Consider the following 18,141-nt stretch of genomic DNA (forward strand, 5'->3'; position numbering starts at 1 on the left):
ATTACAGTGAGGGCCTCACCTGCCACAGGTCTTGGCCCACGAAATCCCCTTCAAAGACAACAGGCCTCATTGTCCCACTGACCGTCACAACCCCACTCCGTCTGAGGGCTGTGCTCTGCCCCATTGTGTAGAGGAGTTCACCAGTGCTGCTCGTCCTCCTCTGACCCCCCCTTGTTAAAACTTGAGCTCCCGAGGACAGAGATCTGAGACTGTCCGATTTGCCAACTCCTCACTCAGATTGCCCAAGAGGCCATAGGGGCACCCCTCCTAATTAATGACAGGTCTTTAATCCCGGGTGGGGACAATGTTGAGCTGTTGCCTGCTTCATTTAAACTTAAGAAAGGACTATTTTGATACTCAGAATCTGATCTGTACTGAAAACTTTTGTATGTTATAAAAGTTCCCTAATCCAAATCTTCAGTGTCCCATCCATTGGTTTGCTGTCTTAAGGCCTGTCTGCGTGAACAGTCAAGTGCTGCCAGAAGGGGAAATCTTTGTACTTCCTGTTGAGTGGACATCATCCCACATCAATCAGGGACTTGGCCACTCTGCCCCTTGATCCCCTTCCTGCTAATGTGCTGGGGAACGCAGCAGCAGGTGGCCTGAATACCCCTTTGGGAGACCTGGAGGGAGTGCCTGGCTCAGCCTGAGAAACTGTAGCCAATTGGAGAATGACCGCTAGATGGAAGATCTCTCTACTCTGCCATTCTTCCTTTCGAGTCAGTCTTTTTAAAAATATTTTTTTAACTGAAAGATTTACAGAGAAGGAGAGACAGAGAAAGATCTTCCACCCTACTGGTTCACTTTGGATTGAGCTAAGCAGGAACCAGGAGCCTCTTCTGGGTTTCCCACATGGGTACAGGGGCCAAAGGACCTGGCCCATCCTCTACTGCTTTCCTAGGCCTCAAGCAGGGAGCTGGATGGGAAATGTAGCAGCCTGGGAAATGAACTGGCACCCGTATGGGATTCCAGTATTTAGAGCGGGGGAGGGATTAGCCAATTGAGCCATTGTACTGGGGCCTCAAATCAGTCTTACAAAACATTTGATAGGAGCCAGTGCCACGGCACAGTATGTGAAGTTTCCACCTTTGGTGCTGGCATCCCATAACAGCAGATTCAAGTCTCCACTGCTTCACTTCCCAGCCATCTCCCTGCTTGTGGCCTGGGAAAACAGGATAGCCCAAAGCCTTAGGTTCCTGGCTTTAGATCAATTCAGCTCCAGTCGTTGTGGCCATCTGGGAGTGAATCAACGAGTGGAAGACACATCCCTCTTCTCTAACTCTTTCAAATGAAAATAAAATCCTAAAAAAAAAAAAATTTTTTTTAAAGCAAAAATCATTTGCCAGTGGAAGGTGTTGGGCCTGTTTAGACAGGCTCTGTTATAGCACCTGGGCTCAGCACCTGGCGCTCCGGCTCCTGATGCCAGCTTCCCGCTATGGTGATGAGTGGCATAACTGGGTTTTACGTCATATGGAGACTGGAATGAGGAATGGGTTTCCGTTCAGCCCTATCCTAGCCCTGTGGGACTCTGGTTAGCGAACCAGTGGTTGGGGGCTCTGTCTCACATTGGAAAAGTTACTGCAATCATGTTGGCCATCTTGGCATTTAAGTTCTAAAAAGTATACAGAAATCCCAAGAAAACTATGTCATGGTATAATGTTCATTATGTGAGTTCATGTTACTCAGCGTTTGATAACTAATACGCTGTAAGAACAGGAACACAGAAATGTACTGTCCATGAGTGGAACTATGGGGATGTCAACACTCACTCGAATATGCTGGAGGTAGAGGGACAGGTCCCGGATGAAAGATTTGATCAACCTTTCCTGCATTCGGAAGTTCTTTTCTGTTTCTTCAAATGCTTCATCTTTTATCTGTTCACGACAAGTAAGTGCTGTTAGCAAATTTGGACTCTGTCATCTTTCATTCAATTCTTAAAATTTTGCCGGTCTCTTGCCTCATAGTGAGCTGGGTCCTGACACCGGCAGGTTCTTTGGGAGCCCGCCAAGGCACACGCAGGTCCTCAGCAGTTCCCTCTGCCCTGCATAGATCACGCCGCCTTCCCCGCTGCTCCGGCTGCACTGTCACCTACCTGGTCAGAGCTGTGTCTTCCTCTAACTTTCAGATGACCTCTGAAACCCACACTTAACTCTCATCTTTCTAAACAATACAGCACTTAGGAACAAAATGTAAAATAAAAGTGAGTCTTTCCTGGTAACGTTTTCCACTGTATCAGGGGCCAATGGCAGGGCAGGAAGGAGTGCAGAGCCTTCGGGTCTACTCCTAGCACTGCTGCTGAACTGCTGCTCGCTCTCAGGCTCTCACATCTTGGATTTTCTTATGAGTAACATAACATATCCCACCAGGTGATCACGTGAATCCCTTCTAGCTTTTGTCCACCACCTCCATGAATTACAAGCTCCTATTCGTGTTGGAAACCACCACCTCGCCTTTGCACACCATGTAAGCAGCTCGAGGCGTACGAGCAAGAGGTGGCACGGGGGAATTCATGTCGTGCAGCCAAGCCCACCAGCTGGCAGAACCTGAGGTGGGCCCAGACAGCTCCCTGCAGAGCACAGAGAAGCTGCCCCCTATGGTAGGCGCTCACCTGGGGAGCAAAGCCAGTGAGGTGCTTCAGGTGGCTGCTGACCCGGTTGGATTTCTTGATGATAGAGTGGATATTCAGTTTGGAAATCTTCTCCATAAGGCTATCTTCATCACCTTTACGGTACTTGAGGACTGGAGAGTGAGTGAGAAAAGGTACTTTCTGAGCCTGGATGTACTACACACTGATCCACAGGCTAGGATGACCAACAACCGGAGGCAGTGCTTGTCAATGACCTTATAGCCAAGTGCACAGAACAGTACCTGAAGAGTGGCTTTTGGACACATCTGGAGCCTGAATGCCAGTGAGAGATGGAGAAGGCCAGGAGTGAATGAAAAGCCAGCCAAGGTATGGGGGACGAATCTAAGGTTGGAGCCAAGGAAATTTCTGTGTCCTGGGACTGTTACTTCATGAAGGTACAACATTAGTAAGTCATTAAATTTAAGCCTTGCTTTTCTATTCCAAAAAAAAATTTATACTTTATAAAAACATATGAAATGATCTCACGTGAAAAAGACTATGTTACTCTAGGAGATAAGAATCGAGAGGACGTTCAGATGGAAGACATTTCAAAAGCCACAGTCAGGTCGGCACAGCAATGCAGCCGATTAAACTGCTGCTTCCGATGCCAGCGTGCTGGTTCCAGACCCAGGAACCTGAGTGCATCCACCACCCTACCAGTGCACCCAGGAAGCAGATGATGATTTAAGTACTTTAGTCTCTGCCCACCCACATGCGACTCCCAAGCTCGAGTTCAGCCCAGCCCAGTCCAAGTGAATCAGTGGATGGCAGGTACTGGTCTCTCTCCGCTACTCTGCCTTTCAAATAAAGATTTTTAAATTAAAATTTTTAATTTATTTTTATTGGAAAGGCAGATTTACAGAGAAAAGGAGAGACAGAGAAAGACCTTCCATCTGCTGGTTCATATCCCCAAGCGGCTGCAATGGCCAGAGCTGAGCCAATCTGAAGCTAGGAACCAGGAACCTCTTCCGGGTCCTCCCACACGGGTGCAGGGTCCCAAGGTCTTGGTCCATCCTCGACTGCTTTCCCAGGCCACAAGCAGGAAGCTGGATGGGAAGTGGAGCAGCCAGGACATGAACCCACATGGATTGCCCTTATGGGTGCTTGGCACGTGCAAGGCAAAGATTTAGCCACTCAGGCATAGTGCCGGGCCCTCAAATATTAAAAAAGAAAAAAAAAAAAGCTACAATCACTACTACATACTAATGTAGGTGATGTGGTTGCAACAGAAGACATAGAAAAGCATTTTAGATAATTAAGTGTGGAAAATAGAGGGAACTTGGACACAGAGAAGGGTTCAGTGCACTGTACACTGTAAAGCAGATGGTGTGTAGACATTAGGGCTGGGTGCGGAGGGCAAGGGAGGGCAGGCTGGTGGAGATGGGCAGGAATGAAGAAACCAGGAGGGAGGCATAAATGGTTTTCTGAAGATAAAAAGTTCTTATTCTATCAGCGCCGGTGAGCCACCAAGTCAGATTTCAACATGGACTGGAAAGGACTGCCCCTCCTCAAACACACACAGATAGGCACCCCAGTGCTCCTGGGAAGGCTCTGAGGGTTATCAGCTTATCATAGATGCCTTCTTCCCAGTGTTCCAAATGGGGTCTCCAAGGTTGTTACCCAGTTCTACCATCCAGTTCTACCCCTGCCCTGCCCAATCTTGGCTGACACATTTCATTCTTTGAGAAAACCCTTCAATAGGGCAGAACTCCTTTTCAACGACCACACTTTCCTCACCTAGATCCTTTCGCCGTTTGTATTCGTTAATGTTCACATTGATCTCCTTGACCACGAGCACCGCGCTGGTCAAGGGCACCTTATCCGGGTGGGACTCCGGTGTGGAATTCAGCAGCTCCATCAGCAGCAGCGGGTAACGCATGACTCTCTGGACTGGCTTGATGAGGAAGGAGCCCAGGTTAATGTAGTTTGTGCATCCCCTATAGGAGAAAACAACAGAGACTGCAGTCAGTAACACGACGCCTGTGGGCAGCATCTGCCACCCTTCGAGTTTTCCTCCCAGTTCCATTCACTCAGCAAATGCTTGCTGGGCACTGGCTGAGCTGCTGCAGGCCTGATGGCGACCAAAAAAAAAGAAAAAAAAAAAGAAAAACAACTTCCTGCCTGGGTGTGAGAGAAAAGACAGGCAAGAACACAACCCATGTTTATGTAAAGTGCTGTTTAATGGAACTAAACAGGTGCTATGGAGGAAACATAGCCAGAAAAGTCTACTTTAAGCATCTATGAAGAAAGTGGTAAAATTGGTCTTTTAAAGGGTAGAAGACTGAAGAAATGAAAGAACAAGGGGACTTACCATTCATTGTACAGGCTCCTACAGGGCAGCGGCATGAAAAGAAGAGAGACCGTGTTAGGGAGACAGCGCTGACTTCCACATTCCTCACACAACATTCCTATTTGCTGGAGCACACAGGAATCACAGGGGAAGAAAGTCTCTAACTTCACTCTGATCTTATCTTTCGACTGTACTTCCTTCCGATCAAGGAGGTAAAGAATAATAGTTCTTGGGGTGCCAGCATGCCGTATGAATGCAGTTTGTGCCCTGGCTGCCCCACTTCCCACCCAGCTCCCTGCTTATGGTCTGGGAAAGCAGCAGAGGATGGGCCAAGTCCTTAGGCTGATGCACCCGTGGAGGGAGCCCGGAAGAAGCTCCAAAGTCCTGACTCTGGATGAGCTCAGCTCTGGCCATTGCTGCCATTTGGGGAATTAACCAGAGCATGGAAGACCTCTCTCTGTAAATCTGCCTTTCAAATAAAAATTTTAAAAAAATCTTTTTTGTTTTTAAAGAATAATAGTCCTTGATCTTCTTACCCACACTTTTGGCTTACTTGGACCAAACTCTTCCTGGATGATCTTTTCCTAAGCACGTTCATTGATCCTTAAGAGCCTAGATCAAAGTGGTGTCAGGGGACCAAAGTTTAAGCAAAAAGCCACTTAAACACATCTAGGGCCTGGCATGGAAGCCTAGTGACTAAAATCTTTGCCTTGCATGCACCAGGATCTCATGTGGGTGCTGGTTCAAGTCCTGGCTGCACTGCTTCCCATCCAGCTTCCTGCTTGAGGCCTGGGAAAGCAGTCGAGGGCGGCACAAAGCCTTTGTGACCTGCACCTGCGTGAGAGACCGGGAAGAAGTTCCTGGCTCCTGGCTTCAGATTGGCTCAGCTCTGGCCATTATGACCACTTGGGGAGTGAATCAGCAGATGGAAGGTCTTTCTCTGTCTCTCCTTCTTTCTGTAAATCTGATTTTCCAACAAAAAAATCATGATAAAACAAAACAGGATCTATAAGTACACAGCAGAATCTATAGTAACACATCATGGGTGTTCCACAGAGGACAGTCAGATGTCCTAAGTTTGGACAAACACACGGGGGTGGCTCTGGAAGGCAACACAGGAGGGCAGTGGTGGATACGGAGTGGGCAGCACTCCTACTTGAGATCTGCCAGGGCGTCCTGAAGATGCTTCTGGATCTTCTCGTCCTTCTCGTAGATCTCTAGCAGAGAAATGGCCTCGTCGTGATTCTGGCAGTAAACCTTGTAGGTCCCCTCAAGGTCATCCCGCTGATCAAGAAACACAGGCCCTTGGGAACAGACACAGGGCTTTCAGTCATACTGCAACATGACTATCATCACATGAACACGACATAACCTAAATGTGTAATCATGTAAAGTGGAATTTTCAGAATCCTGGCATCTGTGTATCTACTTTTCAGAACACACACACACACACCAGGCACGTGTGCACCCACACACGGCTGGTCCAGGGAGGCAGAGGGAGGCAGCTGCTGGCTCTCCCCAGGGAGACACTGAGCAGAAGCCTGCAAGGACCCTCACGCTCTCTCATCTCCAGCCAGATCACCACAGGATGCAGAACTACTTCCACAGTGGTAGTTTCTAACTTTGTACATAAATTCCTTTTTTTTAAAGATTTATTTATTTTTATTACAAAGTCAGATATACAGAGGAAGAGAGACAGAGAGGAAGATCTTCCATACAATGATTCACTCCCCAAGTGAGCTGCAACGGCCGGTTCTGCGCCAGTCCAAACCCGGGAACCAGGAACCTCTTCCGGGTGTCCCACGCGGGTGCAGGGTCCCAAGGCTTTGGGCCATCCTTGACTGCCTTCCCAGGCCACAAGCAGGGAGCTGGATGGGAAGTGGAGCTGCCGGGATTAGAACCGGCACCCATATGGGAACCCGGGGCGTTCAAGGTGAGGACTTTAACTGCTAGACCACGCCGCCGGGCCCAAATTCTTTACTTAGGACTACAAGTAATACCATTTTAAAATAACTATCATGTAAAAAAAAAAATCTGTGACATGTACTTTTTATTTTTCCTTAAAATTCATGTATCTTCACATTTGAAAGGCAGTCACAGGAGAGAAGGACTGAGAGATATCCGCTAGCTGCTGGTTCACTCTCCACATGACCACAACTGCCAGAGGCACTGGCCCAAAGCTAGGAGCCAGGAGTCTCCTTCAGGTCTCTCAAGTGAGTACAGACGCCTAAGCACTTGGGCCATCCTCCACTCATCGCCCAGACACATTAGCAGACAGCTGGATTGGAAAAGGAGCAGCCAGGATCTGAGCCAGTGTCCACGTGGGGCGCTGGTGCCACCGGTGGAGGATTAGTGTGCTATGCCAAGGCACTAGCCCAGGTATGTACTTCTTCATGAGGTTGTAAATAATAAGGTGAAGCAGTGAGGCTGGCTGGCTCAGGATGGGGACCAACATAAGAACTGGTGACCTTGGCTGCTTCTGGTTGAGTGGTGCTGAGATGTCAACTCCCTAATGTGACATTAGCATGTGACTCCAGGAGGTGATAAACTCACAGGTGCTAATACTGTCTATGACAGGAGGTTGGATAACTGAAAGACCTGAGTCTGCCAGTCCCATCAATTACCTGCTGTGGGGCAAAAACTTCTGTAAGCCTCTGTTTCCCATGTGTGGCTGCCCTCGTGGTACAGCAAGTTGAGTTGCCACCTGCAACACTGGCATCCCAACCTAGCTTCCTGCTAATGGGCCTGGGAAAGTGGAAGATGGCCCAAGTACTTAGGCCCTACCACATAGGTAGGAGACTGGGATGGAGTTTCAGGCTCCTGGTTTGGGTCCGGCCCAGTCCCAGCACTGTGGCCTTTGAGGAGGGGGCCTGAGGATGGAAGCTCTCGCTCTCTCTGGAACTCTGCTTTTCAAATTAATATCTAATATATTTAACTTAAAATATGTGTATATATATTGAAAATAAGATTAAGAATACTTAAATTGGGCCCAGTGTGGTAGCCTAGTGGCTAATGTCCTTGCCCTGTATGCACTGGGATCCCATATGGATACCGATTTTAATCCTGGCTGTTCCACTTCTCACGCAGCTCCCTGCTTGTGGCCTAGAAAAGCAGTCGAGGACGGCCCAAGGCTTTGGGAACCTGCACCCGCGTGGAAGACCCAGGAGAGGCTCTGGGTTCCTGACTTCAGATTGGCTCAGCTTCAGCTGTTGCGGCTGCTTGGGGTGTGAGTCATTGGACAGAAGATCTTCCTCTCTGTATATTTGACTTTGCAATAAAGATAAATAAATCTTAAAAAACAAAACAAAAAACAAAAAACACTTAAATCTCAGAGTTATAGGGAATCACTGGGATCCAGGCTGGCATACACAAGAGGGTGTGTGTATACCATAAGCACTCAGGATACATGAAATGAATAACGCTGCACCGTCTGTTACTCCCCCCACATTCCTCCAGAGGGCAGAACCCTAATTTTGTTCCCAGTTTCCTTTTTCTCCGGCTAATCAGGCACATAGCTACCTGGTCAGAGCCAACCACAAGACTCCACCTGCCTCCTAGCAATCAACTTGTACACACATGTGACTCAATTCTGCCAATGAAAATTAGAGGAGCAGGATGGGGCATTTTGGAAAGGCCCCAGGGTCACTTGTCCCTTGTGCTAGATGTTGTCAGGCGTGCAGCAGGATGGATGGACCCACTGTGGGATCTCGTGATGGAGTCCGGTCAAACAGCCAAAGAGCCGGACATCCCAAGACACACTGTACTGGGCTGGTGTGTGACCAACAGAACGTGGCGGAAGTGATGATACGTCATTTCTGAAATCCAATCGTAAAGGATACAGTGGCTCCTGCCACGGTTTCCTCCCTCACTGGGAGTGCTCCTTTGTATGGCTCCTGACTCAGCCATGTCATGCAGGAGGAAATGAGCCGGGTTGCGTTGGTGGTATATTGGTGAGCATAGCTGCCTTCCAGGAGGAAATGAGCCCTGACGAGCTCAGTGAGGGAGCGGATCTCTGAGCCCCAGGTGACATCCAAGGGCCTGGCTCCAGCTTCCTGAGGGCCTGGGCTCGAGCTAAGCCTCTTAGATTCCTGGCCACAGAAACATTAATGTTCCACATGGGCACAGGGGCCCAAGCATTTGGGCTGTCCTTCTCTGCTTTCCTGCGTACATTAGCAAGGGGCTGGACAGGAAGTGGAGCAGTCGGAACTTGAACCAGTGTCCATTTGGGATGCCAGGACTACAAACTGAAGTTTAACTTGCTATCCTTTTTTTTTTTTTTTAAAGATTTATTTATTTTTATTACAAAGTCAGATATACAGAGAGGAGGAGAGACAGAGAAGATCTTCCGTCCGATGATTCACTCCCCAAGTGACCACAACGGCCCAATTCCGGGAACCAGGAACTCTTCCAGGTCTCCCATGTGGGTTCAGGATCCCAAGGCTTTGGGCCGTCCTCAACTGCTTTCCCAGGCCACAAGCAGGGAGCTGGATGGGAAGTGGAGCTGCCGGGATTAGAACCGGCACCCATATGGGATCCCGGCGCATTCAAGGCGAGGATTTTAGCCACTAGGCCATGCCACCGGGCCCTTTACTTGCTATCCTACATCACAGGCCCTGGAATGTTTGCTTTAAGCTGGTAAGTTTTCGGGGAATTCTTTTAAAGATTTATTTGGGTGCGGCATGGTAGCCTAGTGGCTAAAGTTCTCACCATGAAAGCACCAAGATCCCATATGGGCACCAGTTCTAATCCTGGCGGCCCTGCTTGTGGCTTGGGAAAGCAGTTGAGAACAGTCCCAAGCCTTGGGACCCTGCACCCATGTGTGGGAGACCTGGAAGAGGTTCTGGGCTCCTGATTTTGCATCAGCTCAGCTCTGGTTGTTGTGGACACTGGGGAGTGAATCAATGGACAGAAGAGCTTCCTCTCTTTGTCTCCTCCTCTTTATACATCTGACTTCCCCCCAAAAAAATCTTTTAAAAATATATCTATCTATCTATTTATTTATGAAAGGCAGATTTACACAGAGAAGAAAAGAAATAAAGAGTTTTCATCTGCTGGTTCACTCCCCAAATGGCCAAAAGCCAGAGCTGAGCCGATTCAAAGCCTGTAGCTAGGAACTTCCTCCGGATCCCCTACATGGGTGCCTGAGGCTTTGGGCTGTCCTCTGCTGCCTTCTCAGGCCACAGGCAGGGAGCTGGATGGAAAGCAGAGTAACAGGGACATGAACTGGTACACATAGGAGATCCCAGTGCTTGCAATGGGAGAATTAGCCAATTGAGCCATCATGCTGCGCCCATTTTCAGGGGGAATTTATTACACAGCAATTGATAATCAGTAAGTTCCTTGATACAAGAATTAGATGAAAGTGCTGGTGTGTGCAAGAGAAGTTGCCTCCCATGCTGCCAGGATCGCTTAAAAGTGCCAGTTCAAACCCCTGCTGTTCACTTCCAATCCACTTCCCTATTGGTGTGCCTGGGAAACAGTGGAAGATGGTTCAAGCGTTGGGTCCCTGCCCCCTACCGCGGAGAGCTACACACAATTTCTGTCTGTGGCCTAGCCCAGTCCTTGCTATTGCAACTATTTAGGTGGTGAGCCAGTGGATGGAAGATCTCTCTGTATCTCCTCTCTGTGTATGTGCCTTTCCAACAAAAATAAATCTTAAAAATAAATAAATAAATAAATAAAAGGACTAGATGAATACTTTCAAATATTTTTATAATGACCCACATAAATAACTTAAAAATATTATACACATATGTAGAATGCAAATAGTGCTATTACTTATGGTATAATTTGATGTTTTCCATTTTATTTTGTGGAAAAATACATACTGTGTGCAATCCACTACATTGATGATCTCATGACTCACTAAAGGATTGCTACCATCAGTTTGAAAAACACGGTGCCATATGATATTTAAAACTTCTACTGCTGGGGCCCCGCGCGGTAGCCTAGTGGCTAAAGTCCCTGCCCTGTATGTGCTGGGATCCCATATGGATACCAGTTCTACACTTGATCCTAGCCAAAAGGTTGAGAAGCGATGGATAACGGTTCTAATCCTGGCTGCTCCACTTCCCATCCAGCTCCCTGCTTGTGGCCTGGGAAAGCAGTTGGGGACGGCCCAAAGCTTTGGGACCCTGTACCTATGTAAGATACCCGGAAGAAGCTCCTGGCTTCAAATTGGTTCAGCTCTGGATATTATAGCCACTTGGGGAGTGAACCAGTAGACAGAAAATCTGCGTCTCCTCCTCTCTGTAAATCTGCTTTCAATCCAACTTCTATTCCTGAACTCCTGCATTCTCTCAAGGCAGGCTGGGTTCAAAGGAGGAGCATGGGTCCTCTTCCTCCTGTTACTACTCAGTCTCAAAGAGGCCTCCCCCAATCCCAGGCCACCCGTGAAGGTGAAGGCATGAATGCCTACCTACAGCATCGCTGGTTTCCAGAGCAGCCAACAACTGTTTTGAAACCTTGATCACCACCTGCATATTTCCAAAAAGTCCCTCAAAATCAATGTTCGGCACCTGAGAAAGGGAATAAAAACATGAAGATGTATAGAAAAGAAATTAGTAACATGTTACTCACATTAGGGACACTGCCTCAAGAATTGTACAAAACTCACTCAAGGTCACTTTCTTCATTTGCTTGCATGAGGTTTCCAGAACAAAAACATGAAACACTATCTTTAGTGGCACCCAATTTTGGCCTCCATCCAACTACTCTCCGCTCCTCCCTCCATCTTAGCAAACTGATGATGGGACCACAGTGGGCAGTCATCACACTGAGACACTACTCCCATGCAGCATCTAAAACCTGCTGTCCCTGCCCACGCCTTACTTTAGTACTTGGGTATGAATGCCCTAAGAGTACAGCTCCAAGTAAGGCCCTGGGAGTGAAGCAGCAAGAAATGAAGACTGGAAATCCTTGAGATATTATTCCACTTTTTCTTTCAATTCACAACCACTAGGTTTGCCCTCATCGTACCAGTTGTAACACAAGGGCTGCCTGAATAAACTCTGTGGGCAGGTGTTAGAGCCAGGAAACGCATCATCCCAAACTCTGTTACATAATCATCCAGCCTGCCCAATGGAAACACAATTCAAACAGGACATGTCCTGTGTGTTGGTGCGGTAAGCATGGTAGGCTAAGAGCAGAACTGCTGGGGAAAACACTGGGGCACAGCAGGCACAGTTAGCACCTGCAGTGCCGACATCCCATGTCCTGGCCCCTTCACTTCTGACCCAGCTCCATGCTGATGGCCTGGGAAAAGCAGCAAAAGACGGCCCTAGTGCTTAAGCCCCCATCACCCACATGGATGACCGCAAGAAGTTTCTAGCTCCTGACTTTGGCTTAGTCCAGTCCCAATTGTTAGTCATCTGGGAAATTAGCCAGTGGATGGAAGAGCTCTGTCTCCCTGCAGCTGATTTTCAAATCAATCAATCAATCTAAAACAAAAGAGTGGACCTGCTAAGTTACAGGCCCTTGCATTAGCAGCAGCAACAGCAGCTGGAGCCTCTATTTCAAACCCAGGAATTCTCTGAGGTGAAGGCTCCTACCTGCTGAAGCTCCAGGCTTGGGCCCCACATTCAAGGTCAAGCTGTGTCCGTGGTTCCTACCTGGGCCTGCTGCAGTGGTACCATGATGTGCTCAATACACATTTCCAGATCCCGAATGTAGTCTCTTTCCGTCTGAAGAAGTTCTTCCACCACTTTGGCTCTCTTCTCCAGCATTCTCTGCTCCGGGTTCTCCGTGGACACAGTTGCAGCAGGGGCTGCCAGCGAGGAAGACTGGGAGGAGAGCAGCGTCATTTCTACAGGGAAAGACAGGAGTGCTCACAGCCCTGCTGTGCAGGTGGGGCTGGGCCCAAGAGAACACATTCCTTGGGAACCGAAGGCTTCACTATCGTTGGCCACCAGGAACCCTGCCACATGGTCGGTCCTAGATGGGAACAGAGCTGGGATTCAGACAGCCGCTCCCACAGAGGGAGCTTGGACTATGTGATGCTATACCACATGGGGCTGGCACTGTGGGTGAGGCCACTGCCTATGATGCTGGCATGCCATATGGGCACTGGTTCAAGTCTCAGCTGCTCCACATACAATCCCACTCTCTACTAAGGGAAAGCAGCAAATGATGGGCTCTGGCTACCTACATGGGAGACCTGGAAGCAGCTCTGGGTTCCTGGTTTAGGCCTGGTCCAGGCCTGACTGTTGTGGCCATTTATGGGGGTAAACCAGCAGATAGGCAATCCCCCTCTCCCTGTCTCTGCAACTCTGAAATAAATTTTTTTTGTATTGTCTTACAAAGGAGCAGCCGGCCGTTTTGAGAGGAGACAGCGGCATCCATGGGCTCCTCAGGAATGAGGCTGAAAGGGGTGTTCCTAATCAACTGCTGTCACTTCACCAGATGGAAAACCCGTCCCACGACCTGAGCAGCAGCAAGGTCATGCAGGAGACCAAAAGTATCGCCACAGCATGTCAAAAACATGTCACGGTTCATGTACAGGAACTGACTTGCCAAGGTTCAGGGCCCACCTGAGCTCCAGGGGCTTCCCACAGAACCCATCCTTTCATTCATATTCCCACCTCCACCATCCTAAAACCCAAGCTTCACGCAGTCCCCCCTGTAAACACGTCAAACACAGATCCTCCCTGTCAAAACATTAATGGAGATTTATGGCAGGCCTGCCACTTGAAATGTACTTGGAGACAGTTACAGACTATCCACAGAGTTCTTCAATGACACCTGCAATTTAAAACTCTACAAAATAGACCATATAACTCTAAAAGTGAGAACAAAATACATACCTTGTGTCATTAGCTTTTAAAATTACCTGTTACATAGATACAGGATGAGAGAAATTAACATCACACTCTAAAAATTCCACAGGGGGACCGGTCTCTGCTTAGTGTCTTTCAAATTCCTTCAGATCCACTTAAACCATTGCAGATCTTTTAAGTAAATACACTAGTAATTCTAAGCAGGATGAGAAGATCTAAGAAGCAAAACCACAAGTACTCAAGCTATTTAGGGAACTAAAGTGTAATGCTAGGCTTTCACAGATTTCATTCTCCAAAATCTTTCCCACTGCCCTTGCTCAAGGAATGTAGGAATTCACTGTTTCGTGTGTGTGTGTGTGTGTGTGTGTGTGTGTGTGTTTACAGAGTACAACCTAGATTGCAGTTTCTCAAACCCTTCTCAGTAAAAGGGAGTGGAGTTCTTACAGAAAAAAAAAAAGATTCATTTTGTTTATTTGAAAGGCAGTGTTATAGACTGTGTGTCAGAGAGAATTGAGAGGTTTTTCAATGGCTGGTACACTCTCCACATGGCCACAACAGCCAGGGTTGGACCAGTCTGAAGCCAAGAGCCGGGAGTTTTGTACAGGTCTCCCATGTGGGTGCAGGAGCCCACACAGTTGGTCTGTCCTCTGCTGCTTTTCCAGGAACATTACTGGGAAGCTAGGTCAGAAGTGAAATACCAGGGTCTTAAACCAGCACCCATTTAGAATGTTGGTGCTTCAGATGGGACCTTAACGTGCTATGCCACAGTGCAGACCACAGGGGCAACATGGCTAGTTCCAGAGTCAGAATGCATGGATAAGCCTGAAGCATCTGTGGCAAAGGACACAAGAGCCCACTGGGGAGAAGGGGCTCCCACTGGTCCTCGTGGCACAATTTCAGAATCAAAATATCTAGGTACAGCAATGTAATCGACTCGATAACATGCCAGTCTATATCACACTGATAACGGGAGAATAGAAAGCTTTTGTTTAGTTAGAATGTCAATGCAAAAAAATAATAGAAGAGAAAAATCACCCACTTGGGTCCAGTGTTGTGGGGCAGCAAGTTAAACCACCATGTGCAGTGCCAGCATCCCCCAAGGGATGGGTTCAAATCCCAGCTGCTCCACTTCAGATTAAGCTCCTCACTTATGTGCCTGGGAAAGCAGCAGAGGATGACCCCAGCACCCATATGGGAGACCCAGAAGGAGCTCCTGGCTCCTTTCCAATAAATAAAATACATCTTTAAAAACAAACACGAACAAACTATACACTTTCCAACCAGCAAGTGCAAATCACCAAGGAGTGCCTGCAGCAGTGGTGGTAGACGCTGATATGTGCTTGGCTGAATTCCTCCCAACAATTCACAGGATTAAACATCACCAAAAAGCAGACAGACATGATATGCTCCCAAATGTCATGTCCCCCAGGCAGCATCCCAGCCAAAAAGGTCATAGAAAATGAACCTTGAAGAAACATCAGACAAACCCAGACAGGATTCCTAGTCTGTAACAGGTCAATGTCACGCGAAACCAAACCAAACCAAACCAAACCAAACCAAACCAAACCAAACCAAACCAAAAAACAAACAAAAAAAACCCCCAAAACCAAAAAACATGCCCCAAAGAATCGTTCCCAGTGAAATATCACAGGACATGCTGTGCAATGCTATTCCCAGATTCTAGTTCAGAGCAAATTTTGCCACAAAAAAACCCAACAATGGACAGGAGCTGGTATGTGGTGAATTAGGTTAAGCTGCTGCCTGTAGCACCTGCTCCTATTTGGACAAGGATTTGAGCTCTGGCTGCTCCTCTTCCAGTCCAGCTCCCTGCTAATGCACCTTGGAAAGCAGAAGATGCTCAAATACTTGGCCCCTGCACTCTATGAGACACCTGGCATTGGACTGGCCCAGTCCTGCCAAACCAATGGACAGAAAATCTCTCTCTACATCACTGTAACTTGCTTCTAAAATAGAACACTGGAATCTACACAGGAAATCTCACACATAATTAAATCGACCTTGCATTGTCTGAACTGGCAAACAACTGTGATCACATAAGAGAGTACCCATGTTCGTCTACACCTACGTGAAGGGTACATGTGGTACACTCTGATGGGTTTGGGGGAAAAAAACCTACACTCACAGGGGTGGGAGAGGGAATGAAAATGGAAACATCAAAATTTTAACCACTGGGGACTCTGTGGCGTAAGTTTTGCAATGTGTTGTCAGGCAATTCCACTCCTGTTTACACAAACTAAGGTGGCTGAGCCCATCCCCAGACTCATTCTACATGCAGAATTACTATCCTAACATGCAGGCCATAACGGATCAAAATGTCATTACATGGCAACGATCTTAAGTGTAACTAATGTAAAATTTCTTTTTAATGGCACTTGGTCCCGGTGTGGTCTCACTGGTGGCAACCTGAGAAATCTATTTGCTGAAACCTTACAGCAAGCCAAGCACTTTAGAGATCACATCTCTGAACTCACTTAGCACACCTAAGCTTTGAAGTGGGTGTTATTATTTGCAATTAGTAGATAAGAAAACCTAAGCTGAGAGAGGCTGACCAACTTGCTTGGGGTCAAGCAAGGAGTAAACGGCAGTTCTTGAATTACAACCTAAATATAATTAAATCCACATCTTATGTACTTAATTCCACACCATTCTGTCTCCCTAATTCAGATCTTAACCACAAAAGATCAAAGGTACTTCAAATGTTAAAAATTCTTTGTAAAATGTTCTCTCCTGGGAATCGAAGTTCTATTAATTATAGTTTTGGAAGGGATTAAGTACAGGTAAGCACACACTTATGAATCTGAAGCCAGCAGCCTACGTTAAGAATCTCAATAGGATTTATTTATATAACGGAGAAATAGTAAAAATTATCTTAACCTGCCAATACTTCCCCCTCCCCTTTGCAGATGGGATTTATAAATTATTAAAGAGCCTTTAAGAACAAAACCACTTGGGTGTTACTAGAAACCCCTGGGACATGTGTTTGCTAAACTGCAGTTTCTGATCCAACAAGCCTGGGTGGGACCCAGGAACCTGTGATCTTAACAGAAGCCAGTTGATCTTCAAGATCCACATATGAATCACTGCTTAGTTTCCAAGCATTAAGCTCAATAAGAAGTATCTTGCTTGAAATAACTCTGAATGCACAGTTGCTTTTGCTTTACTCCACAGACATTCTAGGAAATTACTGACCTCAGGTTTTAGTATCTGGGACAGGCAAGTGAGAGAGAGCAGCAGTGGACACAGAAGAATGCAATCCTGTGCCGCCTCAATGTTTCTCACCACTTCCTTTTTTTTTTTTAATTTATTTTATTGTATAGTTGTTGACAATCTTTACATAGTTAATTATGGTTAACAAAAAAAGGTTCAGGGGGTATAGGGAAGTGGGTAATACTATTATGTCCATATTGTTTCCATCGTGTATCTGAAGTAAAGGGGGATATTGAGAAGCCCCACCCGGTTTCCCGCCCACCCTAAGTCCCGGATGTGGGGCATGCTCTGAGATATTTGCTCAAGTGGTTTTAATAGTTCTCCAGTTATGAATCGCTGCCAGTTTCGCTCGATGAGGTCGTCCACTGATTGATATGGTCCATCATAAAGTCTCCGTTTGCCCCATATTTCGCTGCCAACATATAGCTGATATGAATGATTGACCTGTTCTGTCTTCTGTTTTTTGAGGGTCCTATTAGCTTCTGGGCAGAGTTGTAAGGGAATTACCCAAGTCAGCCACTCAACCAGAGGTAGCCCCATCCCCCACAACAGGCCAGAAAGAACCCTCTGCACCAGGAAGGAACAGAGGCCTGGAGTAGAGAGGGCCGCGTGCCGGGGTCCTACAATCCTGCTTCTCTAGCAGGATAGCCAAGCTGGGAGGTCAGCAGACACAGGGAGAGTGGCCCAGTATCAATCGCACGTGTAGCTGAGCCCCCACTTTCTTCCCAGCATAGCCTTGCAGGCTTTAGGGAGCAGGGGCTAATCTCACTGAACCACTCTGTTAAACAGCCCTAAGTCTGGGCCTCTATTGGCTGCCGTCCCTCCTCTTCCCACTGCGGCCCCCAGCCCCTGAGTTCATGTCCTCTCAGGGTGACCCAGACTTCACTCAGGTGGATGTACCAGGCCCATTTCCCAAAGTTCTAAGCCTTCCTACACGTGCTTTCAAGCTGTAGGACAAATTGGTGTCCCCCTCCTTGGGAAGCTGGTGTCTCCCGGAGCCAGCCTGGGGCAGGGACCCCGAGGATGTGCAGGTCCACCCACCCCCAACCCCAACCCCAGGAAGTACCTGCAGCGGGCACGCAGGCGGACGTGCAGGCCGAGGGCCAGGGTGCCTGGCAGAAGCTTCCCAGAGCTCTCTGGAATGCTCCACAACCCCCTGAAATCCTTTGAATAGGGTCGGTATTTCCCCCCCAGGCTTTGCCTATTTACATATGAATCGCCCC

At 47.7% G+C, this 18,141-nt stretch overlaps 1 protein-coding gene across 2 annotated transcripts in view; it reads right to left on the bottom strand.

Annotated features, from left to right (window-relative positions):
• Positions 1–18,141, bottom strand: part of DNMBP (dynamin binding protein) — a 102,501-nt gene that overhangs the window by 7,561 nt on the left and 76,799 nt on the right. For both annotated transcript variants that reach the window (XM_058671219.1, XM_036495802.2), the window contains 7 exons: positions 12,527–12,720; positions 11,335–11,434; positions 6,073–6,220; positions 4,938–4,955; positions 4,364–4,563; positions 2,609–2,739; positions 1,770–1,874 (listed from right to left, as the gene is read on the bottom strand). In XM_058671219.1, the coding sequence (XP_058527202.1) occupies positions 1,770–1,874; positions 2,609–2,739; positions 4,364–4,563; positions 4,938–4,955; positions 6,073–6,220; positions 11,335–11,434; positions 12,527–12,720 (896 nt within the window). The remainder of the gene's footprint in view (positions 1–1,769; positions 1,875–2,608; positions 2,740–4,363; positions 4,564–4,937; positions 4,956–6,072; positions 6,221–11,334; positions 11,435–12,526; positions 12,721–18,141) is intronic.

The sequence above is a fragment of the Ochotona princeps genome, chromosome 13, assembly GCF_030435755.1.
Source record: "Ochotona princeps isolate mOchPri1 chromosome 13, mOchPri1.hap1, whole genome shotgun sequence".
NCBI classification, from domain to species: Eukaryota; Metazoa; Chordata; class Mammalia; order Lagomorpha; family Ochotonidae; genus Ochotona; species Ochotona princeps.